The 19,336-nt window shown below is 36.8% G+C and overlaps 1 protein-coding gene across 1 annotated transcript; it reads right to left on the reverse strand.

Annotated features, from left to right (window-relative positions):
• Nucleotides 1-2,725: 2,725 nt before the first annotated feature.
• LOC145985245 (uncharacterized) lies at nt 2,726-18,848 on the reverse strand. Its single transcript, XM_083119062.1, has 9 exons — nt 18,682-18,848; nt 16,132-16,248; nt 14,937-15,044; nt 14,323-14,471; nt 12,672-12,833; nt 7,199-7,308; nt 5,882-5,993; nt 5,232-5,359; nt 2,726-3,684 (listed from the first exon to the last, which is right to left on the reverse strand). Exons 1-9 carry the CDS (start codon nt 18,835-18,837, stop codon nt 3,449-3,451), a joined length of 1,278 nt encoding a protein of 425 aa, XP_082975188.1. The 5' UTR covers nt 18,838-18,848; the 3' UTR covers nt 2,726-3,448.
• Between the last annotated feature and the right edge of the window lie 488 nt (nt 18,849-19,336).

Here is a 19,336-nt window from a genome sequence, read left to right on the forward strand (position 1 = left end):
ATTCCTTGCCTTCCCTTTGCAGCTAACATGCCATACGTTTATTTGCACATGTGTTTTTCGTTTTCTTTTAAGGCAAAGGTACACATGGCTCCTAATTCCCTAAAGTCTCTCGTCCAGTATTTGAAAGATAAACTCTGAACAACATCAAGAGTATTTTCCAAAGTTTTGTAAGGGTATAGGATTTCAGTATGAAATTCTTTGACCGATTTCGTTCAAAAGCAATACCAGGCATCTATCAACTTGCATCCCAACTTCCCACTATGTTTTAAAGTCTTCATAACCATTCTCTAAATATATAGTTTCATTACTTTGTTTCAGTTTGTGAATCATTGTTTAAATAGAGATTTGAAAACAGCAGCAGATTTTGTAACTCACTCGCAACATAGAACTATTAAAATTATATATGTGCATATTTTCCAACTGAAGCTAGAACAGGAGGGGTCAGGGGGCATATGCTGAGGTAAAGAGGATGCCAAACGAGCAAAGCAAGATTGTAAAGAGTAAGCATCGTGGGATACTGTGAAATGAAAGTATTGTCGCTATGTTTAATTAATAATATGCATTATCAGTTTGCAAAGAAAAAAAAATTCTTCCACGCTTCGCTCGCAGTGTGTTCATTTATTTAAGAGTCATATTATATCTGTATTCAGACATGCAAGCGCGCGCACACCCATGCAATGCATTCTCAGTGATATTTCATCGATGAATTGGGCACCCCCTAAGACGAAACCCCGACTTTCTCCTACGACAAGTACCATACAAATGCAGTTAGAGAATATTGCGCAAGTGTTCCTAATTTATAACTAGCTTAAGAATTGCATGAAATGATATCTGGTAATAATATGTTTCAATTTTGTGTTTTTCAATGTCATCTCTTGTCTTTTGTGTAACGATTGATTAAATCAAGTAGTGAACATTATCGGAAAGCAATACTCAAAACGTTAGACTGAAATGTTAACATTATCACAAAAATATATTTTCCATCTTTTCCTGCATTTAACATATCTTTTCTACTGAAATGTTACATGAAGGGAAAGGGGGGGGGGGGGTAAATCTCTGGAAACATCTATGAACAAATTGAATTACAAAGGGTCCAAAATATTCACTTAACATCCCCAAACTTACACCCCCTCCCAAAAGTTTCCAACACCCCCCAAGAGAAAAATCCTGGATAAAACCCTGAGCAGGTGTAAACCGGCGTCAGGCTGGTGCAAGGAAATCACATTCAACCAAGTAGACGAATACACACAATTGAATTCGACTTACATAAAAAACACACGAAAAACTACACTTTCATGAACATTTTTGTTTGAATAGAGAACCGACAGAGCTAAAATCAATTTGTCTTTCTTTTGTCTAAAGTAGACATTTCCATCTTTCCAATAAGGTATATTTGACTTTATTCCTCCCACGGAGTACAATTTTACAAGCACGTAAACAGAGGGCTCAATATTTTTGTCTCGGATAATAGTCCAAACCTGGGACCTCTGATTTTGTAGCGCGTTGTGCTCATTTGACGGGAGCAGATTTCAATTGGCTTAAGCATGGACAACACATTGGGTCCCTTTTGGTTTCTAGGCCAGAATTTGCTACCATATCGATTTCAAGTAGCTCCCCAATTGTCCTCCACGATACTGGGGCAGCACAGACGTGTTTGAGCTCCCACCACCAGAGATCGAACCTGGGACCTCTAGCACGAAAGACGAGAGTGCAATAATTTGAGTGCGTGGGAGCTTTATACTCCGTACCAACAAATCATCAGTGCTGCACATGCAAAGATTATTTCTACGAAAGTATAGAATATCTTATCCAACGTCATCACTCCTCAAATGCATAATCAGCTGCTGCAAGATACTCGGGCCTCTCCTAAGACTTAGTGGCTAAGACGGTCACCTTGCAAAAAGGGTTTGCAGGTTCGATTCTCGTACCATTAATGTTATATTCCACATTAGATGACTACGTAGATTATTCAGCGAAAGATGCAGGCTCGACCAGGACTCGAACCCGGGAGTCTGGCATACTGTGCCATTGGTACACCACTTTCTTTTAAGGAATGTTTTACTTTTATTTACAGCATTCACGCATTTTTTACCCATTTTAAATCAGGGAATGCCGGGTGTATTGACATTCAATAACACTACGCTACTGTTAAAAGGGGATACACTGGTAACAAAATACACTTTTTTGTAGTTTCTTCAATAACATTCATTTGGTCTCAAGTTGTGGGATACATTTTTCATTCCAAATTATTTCATTATTCAATGCAGAGTACAACACATAGAAACAAGAATTCACAATGGATGTTCCTTCTGAGGTCCCTTCATCAATTTCATCATATCATCACTCATCCTCATTTCCGCGATAACCAGATGTGGCAAAAAAGATAAGTAAAATAAACCAAACCAACAACAACAATAAGAACGCACGTTCTCTTGCCCAAATAAATCCGTATTTATGACCGTTTAGCTAACCCATTTTTTTTTTATTGGAAGCCAAGAGATTAGTATATTTAAATAAAACACTACTAAGACGAGAGCGAGAGAGAGTGTGAGCAAATATTTGTTATACCTTCCGTATTTGAAAGAAAATAAAAGAAAGCATAATATTTCCAAGTAGCTATGAGTATTTTTGTCTGCACATAATACGTTCCCATTTCATAAACAATAAAACATATTTTTACATCCCATAAAATTCTGTATTTCTAACCAGTGTATGAATTTTGAAATATGTGGTAACATTTTCATTTGGACAATTGTCAAGAATTTGAAGTCTTTTTCAGACTTTTTCAGCCAGAAGTGACAGGAGGCATTGGGGGTTTCACACCAATGACAGACCCCATCCAGTCTTTACAAAATAATTCACAGTGTATGCACAACCAACAGACCGAAGTGAATATTGCATTTATTTCTGAAGATTTGTTTCCGAGTTGTGAATGTTGCTTATTTCTTGCTTCTGTAGGAAAACCACTTTAATTTCACTGAAGATTGGAACCAGAGGGGTGAAGTACAAAAAAAAAAAACAGTTTAAGAGGTGTTTTATTTTGGCAACATCATTAATCTTTCTTGTAGTTATGGTTGTTTACAAGCTTCTAAATATGTTTTTTTGATGCAACGTTTCAGAAGGACATGCACTTCCTAATTATAATTTGATAAAAATATTCGGTTGAAAAATTGTTGCATATTCCACAGTTGTGTTTGCAGGCTCCTATATTGACAAGATGCATTGTGTAACAGTTTCTCTCCTTGAGTTTCTCTTTTGTTTTTGCTAAATTTATCCTATTGCAACTCTCACATTAATCAAACTACAAATAAATGTCCAATGAAGGGAGTGAGTGTTCTCCTGAAATGTCACATCACAATGTGTTTTAAGTTACAAGAAGATGAATTCTACAATGCAAACGATACGTACATAGAAGAAGCATTAATCGTTCAACACAAGAAGGATAGTTCTACTTGGCAGTGGCATATTCTTCCAAAATGTCATCGAACCAATGAGGATCGGCAGAAGCAACAGTATTGGGTCTTCCAGTTTCATTGTGGTAATTCCATTCTGAAGTTCCTCTTCCACTTACTCCATTTACAACATATTCCACAAACATCTCCTCCATGCGAGCCTCCCATTTCCAACCAACGTAATGGGTAGATGCTTCTTTAACCAACACTTGTACTCTATATGTTCTTCCTCCTGTGCAAAGAAAATAGGATATGTAGCAAGTTGAGAGACCAATGACACCTAACTCTGTACTCTTTGTGCTCAAATGCCAGTTGTTTTACAAGGATGTGTTCATTGCAGATCAATGTTGTTGCCACCCAGTCAGTGGTGGATCTAGAAGTTACAGTTGGGATGGGTAAATTTCAGTCAGTTACCTAACCTCACTGAGAATCAACTGTTTTATGTAAACAATATTGGATTCTGTTAGAAGTAAACATCTAGAGATTAGCATTTTTTTTTTTTGGCAAAAATAGGGACCAGGGTTGTGATAAGTAGTTATTATCATAATTCCTCCAATTATTATGGAAAAAATGAGAAGTAAAATTAATGAACAAAGAAGCAAAATCCCATTTTCTGCAGTGGTCTCGGGTTCGATTTTCTTTTGAGGCATCTTCGCAGAGTGATTCAGATCCACATTAAGCTGTAGGTTCAATTCCGATTAGCTTATCATGATAAAAAAAGTGGGCTTCCATCAATATTTATAAAATATATCCTCGAGCCTTTTAAACTTGGTGAGAAAAGACAGAACAATTATTAGGCACAATAATATATAAAAAAAAACCTAGTAGTTGGGTGGGACAATCGACCATATCACCCTCCCTGTGGATCCACGCCTGCACCCAGTAGAGTATCGTTAATGCATTTATGGCTTGTTTGTTGGACACATTTTGATACTTTTACTCATGGGAAGCGAGAGATAGAAAGAAATAATACCAATAAAGGGAAGAACACGCCCTTCTCTCTGTGATAGATAAAGAGGGATATGAGAAAGACAAAGAGGTAAGGAGAAAAATGTAGAAACAAAGATAAAAAGAGGAAGAAAGAGTAACAGAATCTCTTTTCTCGCGACGACAGTTTATATTCTTTCTCCTTCTTTTTCTCTCTGCAGAGAGATAAAAGAGAGAGACAGGAAGATAGAAAGGAAAATTGAAAGATTAAAAAACAGATACATAAAGAAGAGAGTAAATTGTATCTACTATCACTTCTCTCTCACTCAATGGCTTCACAGGTGCCCTTTTCAGTGGTTCCACTGCCTGGTGTAAAGTACATTTCTCGCTTTAGTATCCACCATATGCCCATCAAATGTGTCACTGAGTGCTGCCACTCGGTGGTCATATTTGAAGAGACCCTTAATCTTTAATCACATCTTGCTTGTAACTTCTATACCCTGAGGATTGGAATCCATTGGAAAATTTGGACAACGGAAAGAATGAATGTGAATTTAGAGTTGGTATTCCTAGGAATCCATATTAACATGTGAACTATACATAATTTCAAAACATTTTAGGGATGGGACAGATTAATCAGTACTCTTTTAGTATTAGTGCAATATTGGGCTATTTTGTTTAAAACTTTTATGGATGTAAACAAATAATCTCTATTCTGTACTTTTTTTAAGCAAATGTCTAAATATGCAGATTCTTTTGCATTGCAAAAGCTTCTTAAAAAAAATATGTGGATGTGACTAGTTAATTGCATGAAAATGCTGTTTCCTAAACTTCTAAGGTGACTGTGAATACCTGCTTTGAATTGAAATCCATAATCAAGAGGTGGTCTTCCGTTTTCACCATGATTGTAGAGCTTCAGGTCACACCATTCTACAGGATGCAGATCACCATACTCTGTGTACACGTAACCCACTTCGAGCCTGCAATTAAGAAAATAATGTGCATGAGGTGAACACTCCATTACGGAATTCATGCTCTCTCTACATAATGCATGGAACACAGATTGGAACTTCTTCGAGTGGACAATCGTATTCCAGTAGAGAGAATCATTACAGTAATACAGGATGTTTCATAAGTCACTGGGATTTCGGACGTCAGTAGCTCAGGGACCAATTTACCCACGGAGATGATCAGTCACATGGAATGAGGTTGGGTCAAATAGCAAATTGCAGGACACAAAAAGCTTTCCGTTCACCTGGACTATCATTGCACACTACTGGCTACTAGTGGAGAAATGAGTAACTAAGCCACTGTATCTTTCACGAAACACACTTGTACATTTTCCCCTACCTGTTGGCATGCTTTTTCTCTTCCATGTGGGATTGCTACTGTGTAGCCAAGATTCAAAATCCTGGAACAAATGGTGAAACACGATATATTCCCCACTCATACAGAAAATTAACAGGAAGGGATTAAGTTGAATAATAGAGATATTAACTTACATTGAACATGTGCATGGCTGACATATGACACCTACTGTTGCTTTAATGCCATTTTGCAGAAACATATGATGGAAAGCATACCGATGCATTAAATCCCAATTCCTTATATTTCCTGTAAAAAAAAAAAAAAATGGGTAACAGTTTTGTACAGTAACATAAATATATCTATTTGTGCTTATCTTACAGAATTAGTCAGGTCTATACGTATGTGATCACATGTATAATTATGTCAAATTTATGAAATTGGAAAAAGAAGATGATGTCGCCTTGTAATCCCATTGGAGAGACACAGTGATCCAGCAACCAATGGTTCCAATTAGCCTATCTGAGAGTAAATAGACGCGACGGATCTTCCAAAGAAATGCCCTGATTCATTTAGATAAACAACACCCTGTTGTGAAATTCTAAGCATATTTGCAAAAAGTAAAGTGGACTTAAAACAAATATTGATATAAACAAAACTGCTGCAGTTTTTTCCTTTGATTTTTCAAATTTTCTGCATATATGAACTTCACATAATGTTACAAACTTATAATCCTGTTTACAATAATTTATCCTCTAGCTAGGTGGCAAAAATATTGTCGATTATAACTTGACTATAGAAAAAATGAAAGTTTCATATGTGTTTGACTGACATGATTTCGTTGTGACAGAACAGAATGCACCTGGTGACCTAATGGTTCACAGTTTTCATTTATCATGAAAAGTTCTGTGGAGAGCTGATGTTTTGTCTCACTGCAAAGAGACTATTATTATTATACTATACAGGGTGAGCCTAAAAGAAATAGATTAAATGCTTTGTAAATAAAAAAAATGTTTGTTTTATCAGGAAGCATTTAGTACTGTTTTATAGAGATAGTCTTCAAGTTTACGACCTCCACTTTTCATTTATTTTTTTAACGTCAGCATCACGTGAGCACCCTTTTAGTCAATTGTGCAATATGGCTGCTAGCCAGGTAGAAAATACTTTCTGTGTGCTTGTGAATTAACACCTTGTGGGGATACATCAAGGACCGGATTTTTGTTCCTCCCCTTCCTACAAGTGTGAACCATCTTAAACAACACATCACAATAGCTGCTGTGACTGTTGACATGTACATAGACATGTTTGGGGAGAACTGGTCTATTGCATTGATATCTGTCATGTTACAAAAGGGTCAAACATAGAACATTTGTAACTTAGCCATGTAAACTTCAGGACATACTCTTCCCAATCATGTAAGTATTTCAGCCATGTTATTAAAACTCTTGTTTCTGTAAAACTTTGAAACTTGTCTATTTCTTTTATGCTCACCCTGTATATTTACATGTACTTACCGTAGCTGTGATCACGGAAAGATGGCATTTGTGATATGTTGTGTATATCACCATCAATAGTTATTGCACCTTTCAATTCTCCCATTTGTTCATAGTGTGTTTGATGAGCTCTGTGAAAAGAAATTATAGGAGAACATTTTATTTATTTATTTATTATACCAGTGGTATCAGTATTGGTTTCATGTAGTCTAATTATCTCAAAAATGTTCCAAATTCGAAGTTTCTTTTTATTTTGCACAAATAACTAGCAAAAAATGAACCGCGTAGAGAAAAACTTGGGTTACAACTGAAATTGTAGAAGTAAGTGAAAAATGAGGTTTTTAAACAAACTTAAAAGAGAGAGAAAGATAACAAATGAATTTGAGAAATACTACGCTAAGTATAAGTCTAAATACAAGACTGTGATAAAATTAACTAAATAAATACACAACGAGAACCTTATTAGAAACACTGGTGATAAAACAAAGACAATGTGAGACATAGTAAAGAGAGAGATAAAAGGTAATATTAAAAAAATGGAAAACATTACTCTAATTCAAAACAGTGACACTGTAAAGAATCCCTTACAAGTAGCAACAATGTTTAATAAATACTATGTGGGGAATTGCACAAAAATTGACAACTTCCCAAAGCAATAAAAGGAAGGTATACAAAGCAAATGTAAATTCTTGTCACAAAACAATGTTTGTGCATCCAGTCACTACCAATGAAATAAAAGTTATCATCAATAAAATGAAAAGTCCTGCAGTGTAGACGAAATACCTTTCACAATTATCAAATAGAGCAACTCTCACATTGCCCAACCACTCTACCACATAGCAAATCTGTCACTCTCAACAGGGTTATTTCCAAATAAAATGAAAGAAGCAAAGATAAAACCCATATATAAGAAGGGTGATAAACAAAACATGGAAAATTGCAGACCAGCTTTATTACTCTCACCATTCTCAAAAATTCATGAAACTGTCATGTATAATCAAGTCACACTATTTCTGAACAAAAACAATATCATCAACACTTCTCAACATGGATTTTGTAGAGGGAAATCAACGGTTTCAGCTGTATTTGAATACCTAGAATACGTGAGGGATCTGTTAGACAATAGGGACCAAAGTATAGGGCTGTTTCTTGATTTGACAAAAGCTTTTGACTGAAAAGGCTAAACCAGTATGGAATAAGAGGAAAGCAAATGATTGGTTTCAATCATATTTACAAAACCGCACTCAAGTCGTAGAGATCAGGCAGGTAGATGAAAAAAGCAGGTGCACAAAAACATGTGTCTCAAAACAATGTAAAATAACATGTGGAGTTCCCCAGGGATCTATACTGGGACCAATACTGTTTGTGTTATACATAAATGACTTGCCAATAAACCAAAGCTCTGTGAGATCTGTCTTATACGCTGACGATACAAGCATGGTGATGACTGGCACAAACGTGAACTTCTTTCCAACATTAGTCACACAATAGAGGATCTCAGTAAGTGGTTTTCAACGAACAAACTAAAACTGAATGTTAACAAAACTATAGAAGTAAATTTTCATCATGCAAGGAGCAAACCACAAGGTAACCCTTCCATCAAAATAGAAAACAATGTGGTTAACTACGAGAAATCTGTTAATTTTTTAGGGCTGTGGATCAATGAAAATCTGAGTTGGGAATCACAAATCAACTATTTGGCAGGCAAACTGAGCAAAATAATCTATGTTGTCAAAGTAATAAAGGCCACCACAAATTTGGAGGCAATGAAAATAATTTATTTTAGCTTATTTCAATCCTTGTTAACATTCGGAATTATTTTCTGGGGTATGCACACAAGAGTAAGCAGATTTTTATTTTACAAAAGAAAGTTGTATGAATTATGGTGGGGGCAAGATCAAAGGAACCATGTAGGAAGCTGTTCAAGGATCTAGGTGTTCTGCCACTCCCATGCTTGTACATTTTTCACCTGCTCCATTATGTAAAAGCAAATTTCTATAAATTGTTTAGGTGCCACCATGACATACACAATTATAACACAAGAAATAAAACTAACTTACTAATACCTGCACACAATACAGTTTTATATGAAAAAGGGCCTAGGTACACAGGGACTCTCTTGTATAACAACCTACCAAACCACATAAAAACAAATCGAAACCTGCAAAGTTTTTAAGAGAGAACTATACAAATATTTACTGGAACATTGCTTTTACTCAGTTGATGAATATCTAAGCATGCAACAATAAAATTTAATTTCTTATTATTTTTGATTGGATTGGATTGAGTTTGTGTTTTAAGTCCACTTTATGCACAATACAGCTAATTGGGCCTGGACCTACAGTTTAAAGTGGGATCCGATCCACAATGTGTCTTCACCAGGTATCGAACCTGGGACCCCTTCATTACAAGGTGATTTTTTATTATTTTATCTTCTTTACTTTATATACACTGGTCAAAAAAATTAGGGGAGCAAGCAAGAAATCCCAAAACCAAAGTTGGTAAGTCAAAAGTAGCAATGTATTTTGACTAGGTGAGTGCGTCCTCAACCAGTACAATACATGTCTATTGAGTCATTAGCACAACAGAGTTCTAGGGGTGATTTCTGCAAGGTACTGCACAAAATCAGGAGAACAGCACGGTGATAAGACAACAGAAATGGACAGATACGCAACAGATCCATACCTCTAATAAGGCGTGTGGTCGCCATGAACGGCTATGACAGCTGCACATCTGTTTTGCATGGAACCAATAAGGTTATCAACGACAGCCTGCGGGATATTCACCCATTCCTCCAGAAGGGCCATTTCCAACTGTTGCAGAGTTGTAGGCGGCGCTGGCCGAGCAGCAATGCATCTTCCGAGTGTGTCCCACACATGTTCAATGGGATTCAAGTCTGGGGAGGATGCTGGCCATACCATTCATTCAATACCCTCATCCCGTAGCATGGCGTCAACCAGACGTGCTTGGTGAGGTTGGGCATTATCGTCCACAAAAATGAAACGATCACCGATATCTGCAGCCATTGGGACAACATGAGGCCTGAGGATCTCATCCCGGTACCGTAAGGCTGTCAAAGTACCGTTCCGGATAATGTGCAGGGGGGTACGTCAACCAACACTGATCCCTGCCCATACCATTAAGCCACCGCCACCATACTGAGACACTTCGCACACATGTGAGGGATAATTGCGAGTCCCACGTTCCCTCCAGATGAGAATGCGTCGATTATCTGACTGGAGACTGAAATGCGACTCATCCGAGAAGAGAACTGAACTCCATTCTCCATGTCCCCACTCACGATGTTCCACAGCCCACTGTCTGCGGGCCCTACGGTGTTGGGCTTTCAGAGGGACACACACCATTGGTCTTCTTGCATAAAGACCCCTTTCCCGCAGGCGATTTCGTACAGTTTGGCCCGAGACTCTTCGTCCTGTTGCCAAAACAAGGCCACGTTGCAAGTCAGTTGCAGTTTGCTGCCTATTCCTGCGAGCCGACAATGCTAAGTACCGGTCTTCCCTAACTGTTGTTGACCGTGGACGACCTTGCCCAGGCCTCCTTCGTACTGTACCTGTCTGTTGAAATCGTGTCCACAACCTGGAAGTGAAACTGCGTGACACACCAAGGGCTGCAGCCACCTCAAGTTGTGTTTGCCCTGCTTCCATCCTCCCAATGGTTCTCCATGCGCTAGATTCCCCTAAATCGTGTTGTTCTGCCATCGTTCCTATTCAACACTACTCAACTGAATCCCACCTGCACTTACGGTCTGCCAGCACCAAACAACCGGTGTTCCCAAGTGACCTCGTGATTGCTCGCCATATCACAAATTCTGCCATGTGCCTTATGGTGTCACTAGAGAGCTCTTCATGCTGATGATTCATCACAGATGAATTGTACTGGTTGAGGACACACTCACTTCATCAACATACATTGCTACTTTTGACTTTCCAACTTTGGTTTTGGGATTTCTTGCTTGCTCCCCTAATTGTTTTGACCAGTGTATATATAAATTACTTTTCACTGTATACATATTTTGCATCTCATTGTTATACTCCATTATATTTTATATTTTATTATATTCCACTGTGATCATGCACTGCATTGACAGTGTATTATTGTTCTAATGCTCATGGTATTGGAAATGGAAATTGGTAACATTTCCATTGCAGTATTTGTACGCATCAAATTAGACTATATCATTGTATTTTACTATATTTCATTTGTGCATATATTGTATTTCATTGTACTATTATATTGAAATATCTATGATACTGTAGATATAAATTGACATGTTCGATATCACTGCATGTAAATGCAAACAATTTGATTCATGGATGAAATCAATCAATCAATCTAGTTTTGTGCCAATATCTGGATTTTGTATTTACATAACATTAGGCCTACCATATATTTTTGGGTCCAACCCAGGACATATTGGCAATCAACTCGTTACTGCTAAATTTCAGTTTTTTTACAAAAAATAAATTGAAATTACTTAAAAACCTTAATATTTTATTGGAACATTAAACTATAAATTGTACAAGAAAATATGTTAACATTATTTTCTAAAATCAATCAATCAATTTTCAAATGTTTAATTGAATAATACATTTTCTGATGTTTAGGAAACCTCTCTGTTCTAGGTAGCATTATCTGTTAGTTGACTCAGTTGCACTTTTCACTAGACATGACTTTTTTTCAGAAATTGCTTGTTTGTCTTATATTCCGGTCGTGAATATTCAATACTGGTAGCTATTTTCATGTTCAGATTCTCAAAACCCCAGACATTTTGCAATCCCGGACATCACCCCGGACAGCACTAAAAAAACGGGACTGTCCGGGCTAATCCCGGACGTATGGTAAGCCTACATAACATATATTCTAATACTCTACTCCTATGATTTAACATGGTAACAATGAGACAGCTGGGGGATGCTTTGTGAAACTTTCCAGGTGGAGGGATACCACCACCCTGCACCCCCTCATTTCGAGTACTGTTTATTTCCTACCTTTGCAATGGACATATTAGCCAAAGTTTATGATGTATGTTATTAATCAAATGTTTCATATAACATTTGAAATTAAGAGCAGACATCTGCACAAGTATAATTGATTAAACACCAAATGTAAACAAAAAATGCAGTATGAAACACTTTTTCATATTAACTATAAGGAATAAATTTCAAGTTGTTTCTACTTTTTATTATGTTGATATGGGAGACGAAAGAAGAGTTTACAGGATTCTTGTTGGGAAACCCAATGGTAAGAGACCTAAAGGAAGGCCAAGACGAAGATGGAGGGACAACGTTGAGATGGACCTAAAAGAAATCGGCAAGGATGGAAAATATTGGATTGATCTTGCCCAGGATAGGGACAGATGGAAGGTTTGTGTTGCTGCAGCCATGAATCTTCAGGATTAAGAAGGCTAGAGAGTTAGTCAATTAGTTATTACGTTAATATTTAAAAACATTTCTTACACACATGGTATACTTACTCTTTTAAATTTCTGAAGTAAGTGCTTGTCCATTTTTCTTTTGAAAAAGCTCTGGAAACAGCCATAGGATGCATATCAGTATCATAATCAAAATATGGAAGTGTAGATTTCCATTCTGCCTCAAATTCAACATTAAATATCTTTGAAGGATCAGATTGGAGCCTAAATTAAAATTATAGATATATGAAAACAAAGTTTACTCGAAGCATTATATGGTAGCATTTGTTCATGTCATAATTTTGATAAAAAAAAGTACATATCAGTTTGTTGCATATTTAAGCTGCAGTAGATATTTTCATATTAAACACTCCCTTAAAGTAGTTTTGGTTATATGAGCGAGGATAAAATGCTGTTTGTTCAATATAGTAGAACCTCAGTTTTATCTTTTTCAGAGGACCAAGGCAAAATAACTTAAAATGCAGGAAAATTTCATATAATTTATGAGTAATGAATAATGCAGGAATGTGTAAAATGCAGGAACATAAAATCAGGCTTCCAGTGTACACACTTAAATACTTGTAGAAGCAAATACCCTGTATGATGTAATCCTAACATGTAAATCTTAAGTATATACAGGTGTATTTTTTATTTTTCATTAAAAATATCTCTGTATAGCTAAGAAATGGTGAATTGTACAATTAATGCCTTCTGCAGGATGCATTATTTGCAGACAAATAACTTATGTTTAATCTGGAACTGTTGAGTTGAGTTGGTGCTTTAAGTCCACTTTATGCACAGTAAGGCTAATCGGGACTGGACCTACAGTTTAAAGTGGGATCCGAACCACTTGTGCCTCCACCAGGTATCGAACCCGGGACCCCTTGATTACAAGGCAATGACACTACCACTGCGCCATGGGGGAGGCCCTTAATCTGGAACTGTTAGGTGTGCTATCATATATTGCAGGAGGCATAAATGCACCAAATCTGGTCACACACAAAAAGTATATACAGTAGACTTGCGATTATCCGATCTAATTGGGACCGAGACTACCTTGGATACGGAAAAACTCGGATAATATGGACATAATGTGCTAATAGGTCATAAGTGATGAAACAACACTTAAAACTGTCCTTACGCTTACGTCTCCAATCTCCAACAGTCACTTCTCCAACTCCATAATCAGCAGCAACCTAGATGCACCTTGATCCAACCTTTTTATTGAGTTGAATTTTGTTTCCAGAGAAACCACACACCTTTTCCGTTTGCCACTCATACTGCATTACCTGCTTAGAATAGGCCTACACAGATTTAAACCCCACCGTAACAATCGGATACACTGACAATGTAACGAACACATTCAGCGCGGACGGTGACTTGACTCTAACTTACTAGTAAACAAACAGGGGGTGCGTTATGAAGCACGATGTTTTCCAACCACTTCCTCGGTTAACCCGGAGCCTCGGGTAATCAGGACTCAGTTAATCGCGAGTCTACTGTACTTGCAGTACAGAACAAAAGTTTGCATCAATGAGATTGCCCTGCCCTGATACATGACTTGTAAAAACTAACATTTATTAATTCAGATATCACCTATGCCCAAGTCTAATGTCCTTTTCTTCATAGCTATACATTGTTAACATATTACTAGATTCATTATTCCTTCATTCATTGTCAAATGGTAAAGTGTGATTTGTAGGCAACATATTACCTCATTTTCCCCTTGTATTTAAGTGTCCATATTCTCATTGCTGAAACTGGGGTAAGTAGAATGCACTCTGCACCAAAGTCATCATCTTTTGCACCAAACAAGATGGTGTCAGGGAGTTTAGGGCTACAAAGTAACCCTAATTTAGGTACCTATCAAAATAAAGTATAACTAGTTATTACAGAAGGAAAATCCTTGTAAGGACAGTAAATAGCATAGCATGCAAATTAACTTCTACATATATTGAAGTAAATAAAACTTATTCGTGAGCGAAAATTAAATTGAAGCAGTATCACAGAAATATACAACAATTTAGACATACTAACATTTTTACAATTTTATATTCTTGTATATCTTTCAAGTTTTGCTTCTTTTTCAATTCATGAAATTAATATTCATCAACAAATTTTTTGCGACCTTTGAAAGAAATTGTAGTCGATTTTATGTATATACATTTTCCAGTTTGCCAGTTCTTTTAAAATAAAAATGAACATTTTTATCATTGTCATGAGATTGACTAACTGTTAACATAACTTTTAGCATTTAGAACCTTTCGCAGAGTGAAATTTACATGAAAATGATTGACAAAAAAATAGACATGTAAAGCTGTTACATACGACAATATAGCAAAGTCCATTGCAAATATTATATGGCCGTCTCTCAGATGATATGATAAAGTAGTATCCTTCTTTATTGGCGCCAGAGAAGAAAACTGCATCAAAAGCCTGAAAATATTATATAGCATTCTCTTGTTTAGTTACTCATAAGGTACAATTAGATTATCTTAGTGTGCACATATCTAAAGAAATTTCTTAGTGATGGTATAAATTATGTACTCATAACATGCCAATCAATGTCCTGCTGAAAATTTCTACTGTTTACAGTAGACAGAATCTGCTGTTATCAATTGTACCCTACTGTGTCTCAGAAATTACTGAAACTCAATGGTTTCCTACTGAACACCTTCAGTAGGCCTAATGTACATGTACATTAGAAGAACTAAAAGTGAAATATTCTCTTCAGTATTACGCGTAATATTGTATGTAGTGTGTCAAGCTCAACATGTTGGCTGTACATATAACTTTTCATTCCTCCTGATTAACAATTTGTTTCTACATCTATTTGATGTAAACACAGTAGATGTTTCAAAACACCTATTGATCTACTGAAAACAGTACAGTAGAGAATATAACTTTTTTAGTATTATATTTAATACATATATAGTGGGCTTAGTTTAAGATGGTGGCTGTAAATATTACATTTAATTCCTCCTTATTAACAATTTTATTTATTATTTTTGCTAACAGTTTTACATAATACAACTCCTGTGTGTGCCTAATTTACTGAAGTAACATCTCTACGCTGGGAGGAAAGATGCAACGTCTACTGTGTTTTAAAGGCAACAGATTCTGTTGTGGTAGCACTGGCAGGGACGATTCCACACAGGTAAAACAGCAAGTGAAAAATCGGGCAAAGCCAGGCTGGCTCGGTAGCTCAGTTGTAGAACAATGGCACGGAATGCCAGAGACCCAGGTTCGAGTCCTGGTCAAGCCTGCGTTTTTTGCTACGTAATTTTATTTATATCTGTTTGAAAATCTGAACACAGTAGATGTTTCAAAGCACCTATAGATCCACTGAAAACAGTAGACAAACTTTTCAGCAGGGACAGATTACTGGGACAGGAAATGCCTGTATCTACATGCTTCCAACACCTGTATATATACTTAAATTAGCAAAGAAAAGTGATTTGGTGTCAAAATCATATTTGTTCAAACATATAACAATATACGTAAATGTGACCTTCCTAATTACCTTTATATGTGAGGATAAAGGCTGAGCCATTTCCATTTCTTCCACAGAATTTCTGGATTTCATGCCATAACCAGCTTGTTGGCCATCTGTTCTTGTCGATACACATTTACTTCGCCACTACAAAAATAGCATATTGATTAACAAAATAAAATCGTTATTAGGAGTGTTTGAATTGAAGGGGACAAAGTCACAAAAAATCCTCCCCCAGATCTAGAATTTTTACCCCTCAGGCTTTACATTTCAAAATTCAATCATTACCAACTGATTGAACAACATTTTCTTGCCTCTGAGACTCAAAATATGTACCATTATATTTATTTGTTTGCCACTTATCAAAATCTTGATTTTTCGAACTTAATTTTAAGGTGGAATGGTGATAATTGCATGTCAAATCTGTGTGAAAATTGGAGATCCTGGATCGGTAAGTTATTGTATTTTAAAATAGAAACAAAATGCAGCTTTTAATAAATGTAAAAAAAAGGTGAAGTGCTCCCCTGTGCATAGCACCATGCAATGAAGGCGTATAGGCCTATACTATAGGCGGTGTATGTATTATATTTTAACTCTTATTGTGTATATTTGTATACTCTGTCCTAGGGGTCTGTGGAGCAATACTGCGGGGGGGTGGGGGGTGGGTCATGACGTGCCTGCATCATGGAAATTTTTGGGGGACAAAATTTTATACCAATTCTATATATCTTCACACAAAAATGGCTGGGATGGTATCGTTTGATTGACTTGTTATTGATTTTTTGTTTTGATTATTATGTACAGTTTTTCTTCCTACCTGTGGGTGATTGCAGCGATAGGGTTGAAATGAAACACCACCTCTTATGTCTTTAGAATCGGTTTGGATGGAGGGGGGCATGGTATTCGCATTAATACAAGGTTAGTCGAGCAGACAAACTGTGCCGAATAAGGTTGACTAACAATGGCAGTGAGCCTAAAGTATCTAAAGTAAACATATATTGCTTAAATATGTCTGTATTATACAGTGGCGCAAAAACAGGGGGCAGGGGATCATTGCCCGTCCCCCTCAACCTTCACTTGAAGTCAATTCTAGGGTAGAAAGGGGGGACAAACATTGACGGCCAAGGGCACAGAGGAGCAAATACCCCTTCAATTTCAAATTTTATGCAAATATAATTTCATTTTGTAAAATTTTCTTGTTTGCTTTGCTCGCATTGTCTGCTTTTCTCATTTTTGTCAAGTTCAGAGCTGTAGCTAAGGGTGGCGGAAGTCGGCCATGGGTGCCGAATGATCTAAAAAAAGTTGTAAAAGAGAGAATGCCATGGCGTCCAGTGAAATCATTTGCATTATTTAATAATAATAATTATAGAGCCATGATTAATGTTATTATTATCGGTATGTTTATCCTGGTACTTGCCCCCCCCTCCCAGACAAATATTTTTGGTTCCACCTCTGGTATTATATTTTCCCCCAAATTTAGTGTAACAAAAATAATTTGAGTAATTAATTTGGCATAAACAGGGGGGGGGGATGTTCTACATTTTTGGGGTGTGTGTCATGGGCCTTGGGGGGGATGGGCACCCCTGGGTAGAAAAGGGGTGAAAGTGAGTGAGTGGAGGAAAGCAGTGCTAGGACAAACAGCTTGTAACTAGTCATGTTGCACCTTATGTATTCATTGGTCAAGCCCTCTTGAGTAACTACTTGCACAGATGACTAGTTTTCATTCACTTGCTTCACACTCTAAGACAGAGTATAGTATATGTTGTTCAGTACTGTACTGTCCCCCTTTTAATTACTTGTGTATCTTTCTTTCTCTCTCTCTCTCTCTCAAATAAAATGATAACTAAATAATAAATAAATTGAAATAATATCAACACTATTTTAAAATATGAATCAATTGCTGAAATAATGTATAATAATGAAAAATTAATGATAAAAAATAAGATTGAAATAAGTAATAAGAAGTTACTAAGAGATCCTTTGACCAACACATAATGATATAGGTAAAGGCAAAGTTTCCCATTCATATAGCACCCTGTCATGAAAGTACATTTAGGGGATATGGGGGTAGGGCCCCACATGTTCTCGATCTCAGCCACTTTGGAGGTGATGTTATCAGCATGCTCTGGCTGCCTTTACCCTCCCCCCCACCCCAGGTACCCACTGATTTGAGGCTGGGTGAGCCCCAGAGCTGCTTTATGCAGGGACAAGGTCGGGAAAATTCCGACCTTAGATCACCCACCCTGGGAATTGAACCTGGGCCTCCTGTGTGTAAGTCAGTTGCCCTCCAACTAGACCATTGCAGCTCTAATAAATCCCTATGGTACAAACAAAAATTGAGAGAAAGATAAAAAACATAGGAAAAGTGAGTAGGAAGGGGAAAAAGAAATACACTAACAGAACATGAAATGAATGGAAAAATATAGAAAGAAAAAGCAGGAAGGGGATCAAAAATAAAAGATTTTGACTTTTTAAGTCCCCTTTTTGAACAAATAAGCTAGAGTGAAGGGAAAAATACATACAACAAAAGCGTTCCCAACAAATGCCCATGATGGCAACCAATACTGAAATATTACTTACCTGGCGAAAGCTGTACAAACCATAAAAAATGGCAAACTTTAAAGGGAACCATTTTCCTGGCTGTGAATATATTCCACATATAGGTTCAGGATTCTTTTTCCTGGAAATTATCAGAATTACAAGGCCTATTAATATTGAAGTAACGTAGAGCCACATGTTGCAAGCAATCACAGTCTGGCTAAGAAAGTAACACCTGTGCTCCTCAAGTGTATCAAAGATTAGATAAATAACAGACACACCATCAATTGTTTGCATAATTGTGATAAGAAAATTATTCAAACCGTTCTTGACAGATAAGAAGCTAGAGTTTACTGTAGATATGAAGTTCATTGTATTTGAATTTCTAAACTGAAGGTATCGTACAGAGCATACATGTGCGCAGACCATCTGATTAAGGGGAAAGGGGGGGGGGGGGCAAAAGCCTTGATGAAAGTTCAGTCGGGAAAGAAAACATCATTTCATCTCACTGTTTTATTGTATTGATGGGTATGAAACAGGGATGTATAGTGTGCGTCAGAAACCCACCGAAAATCCCCTTAGTGTAATTTTAGGCGTAATATGTATCTATGTATATGTGTATGTATAATTTGTAGCAACATAGAGTCAGCATAACTGACAAATAACAAGAAATTTGCCAGGAAACGAAGCTGGCTTG

The sequence above is a fragment of the Lepisma saccharinum genome, chromosome 1, assembly GCF_977018435.1.
Source record: "Lepisma saccharinum chromosome 1, izLepSacc3.1, whole genome shotgun sequence".
Classification (NCBI taxonomy): Eukaryota; Metazoa; Arthropoda; class Insecta; order Zygentoma; family Lepismatidae; genus Lepisma; species Lepisma saccharinum.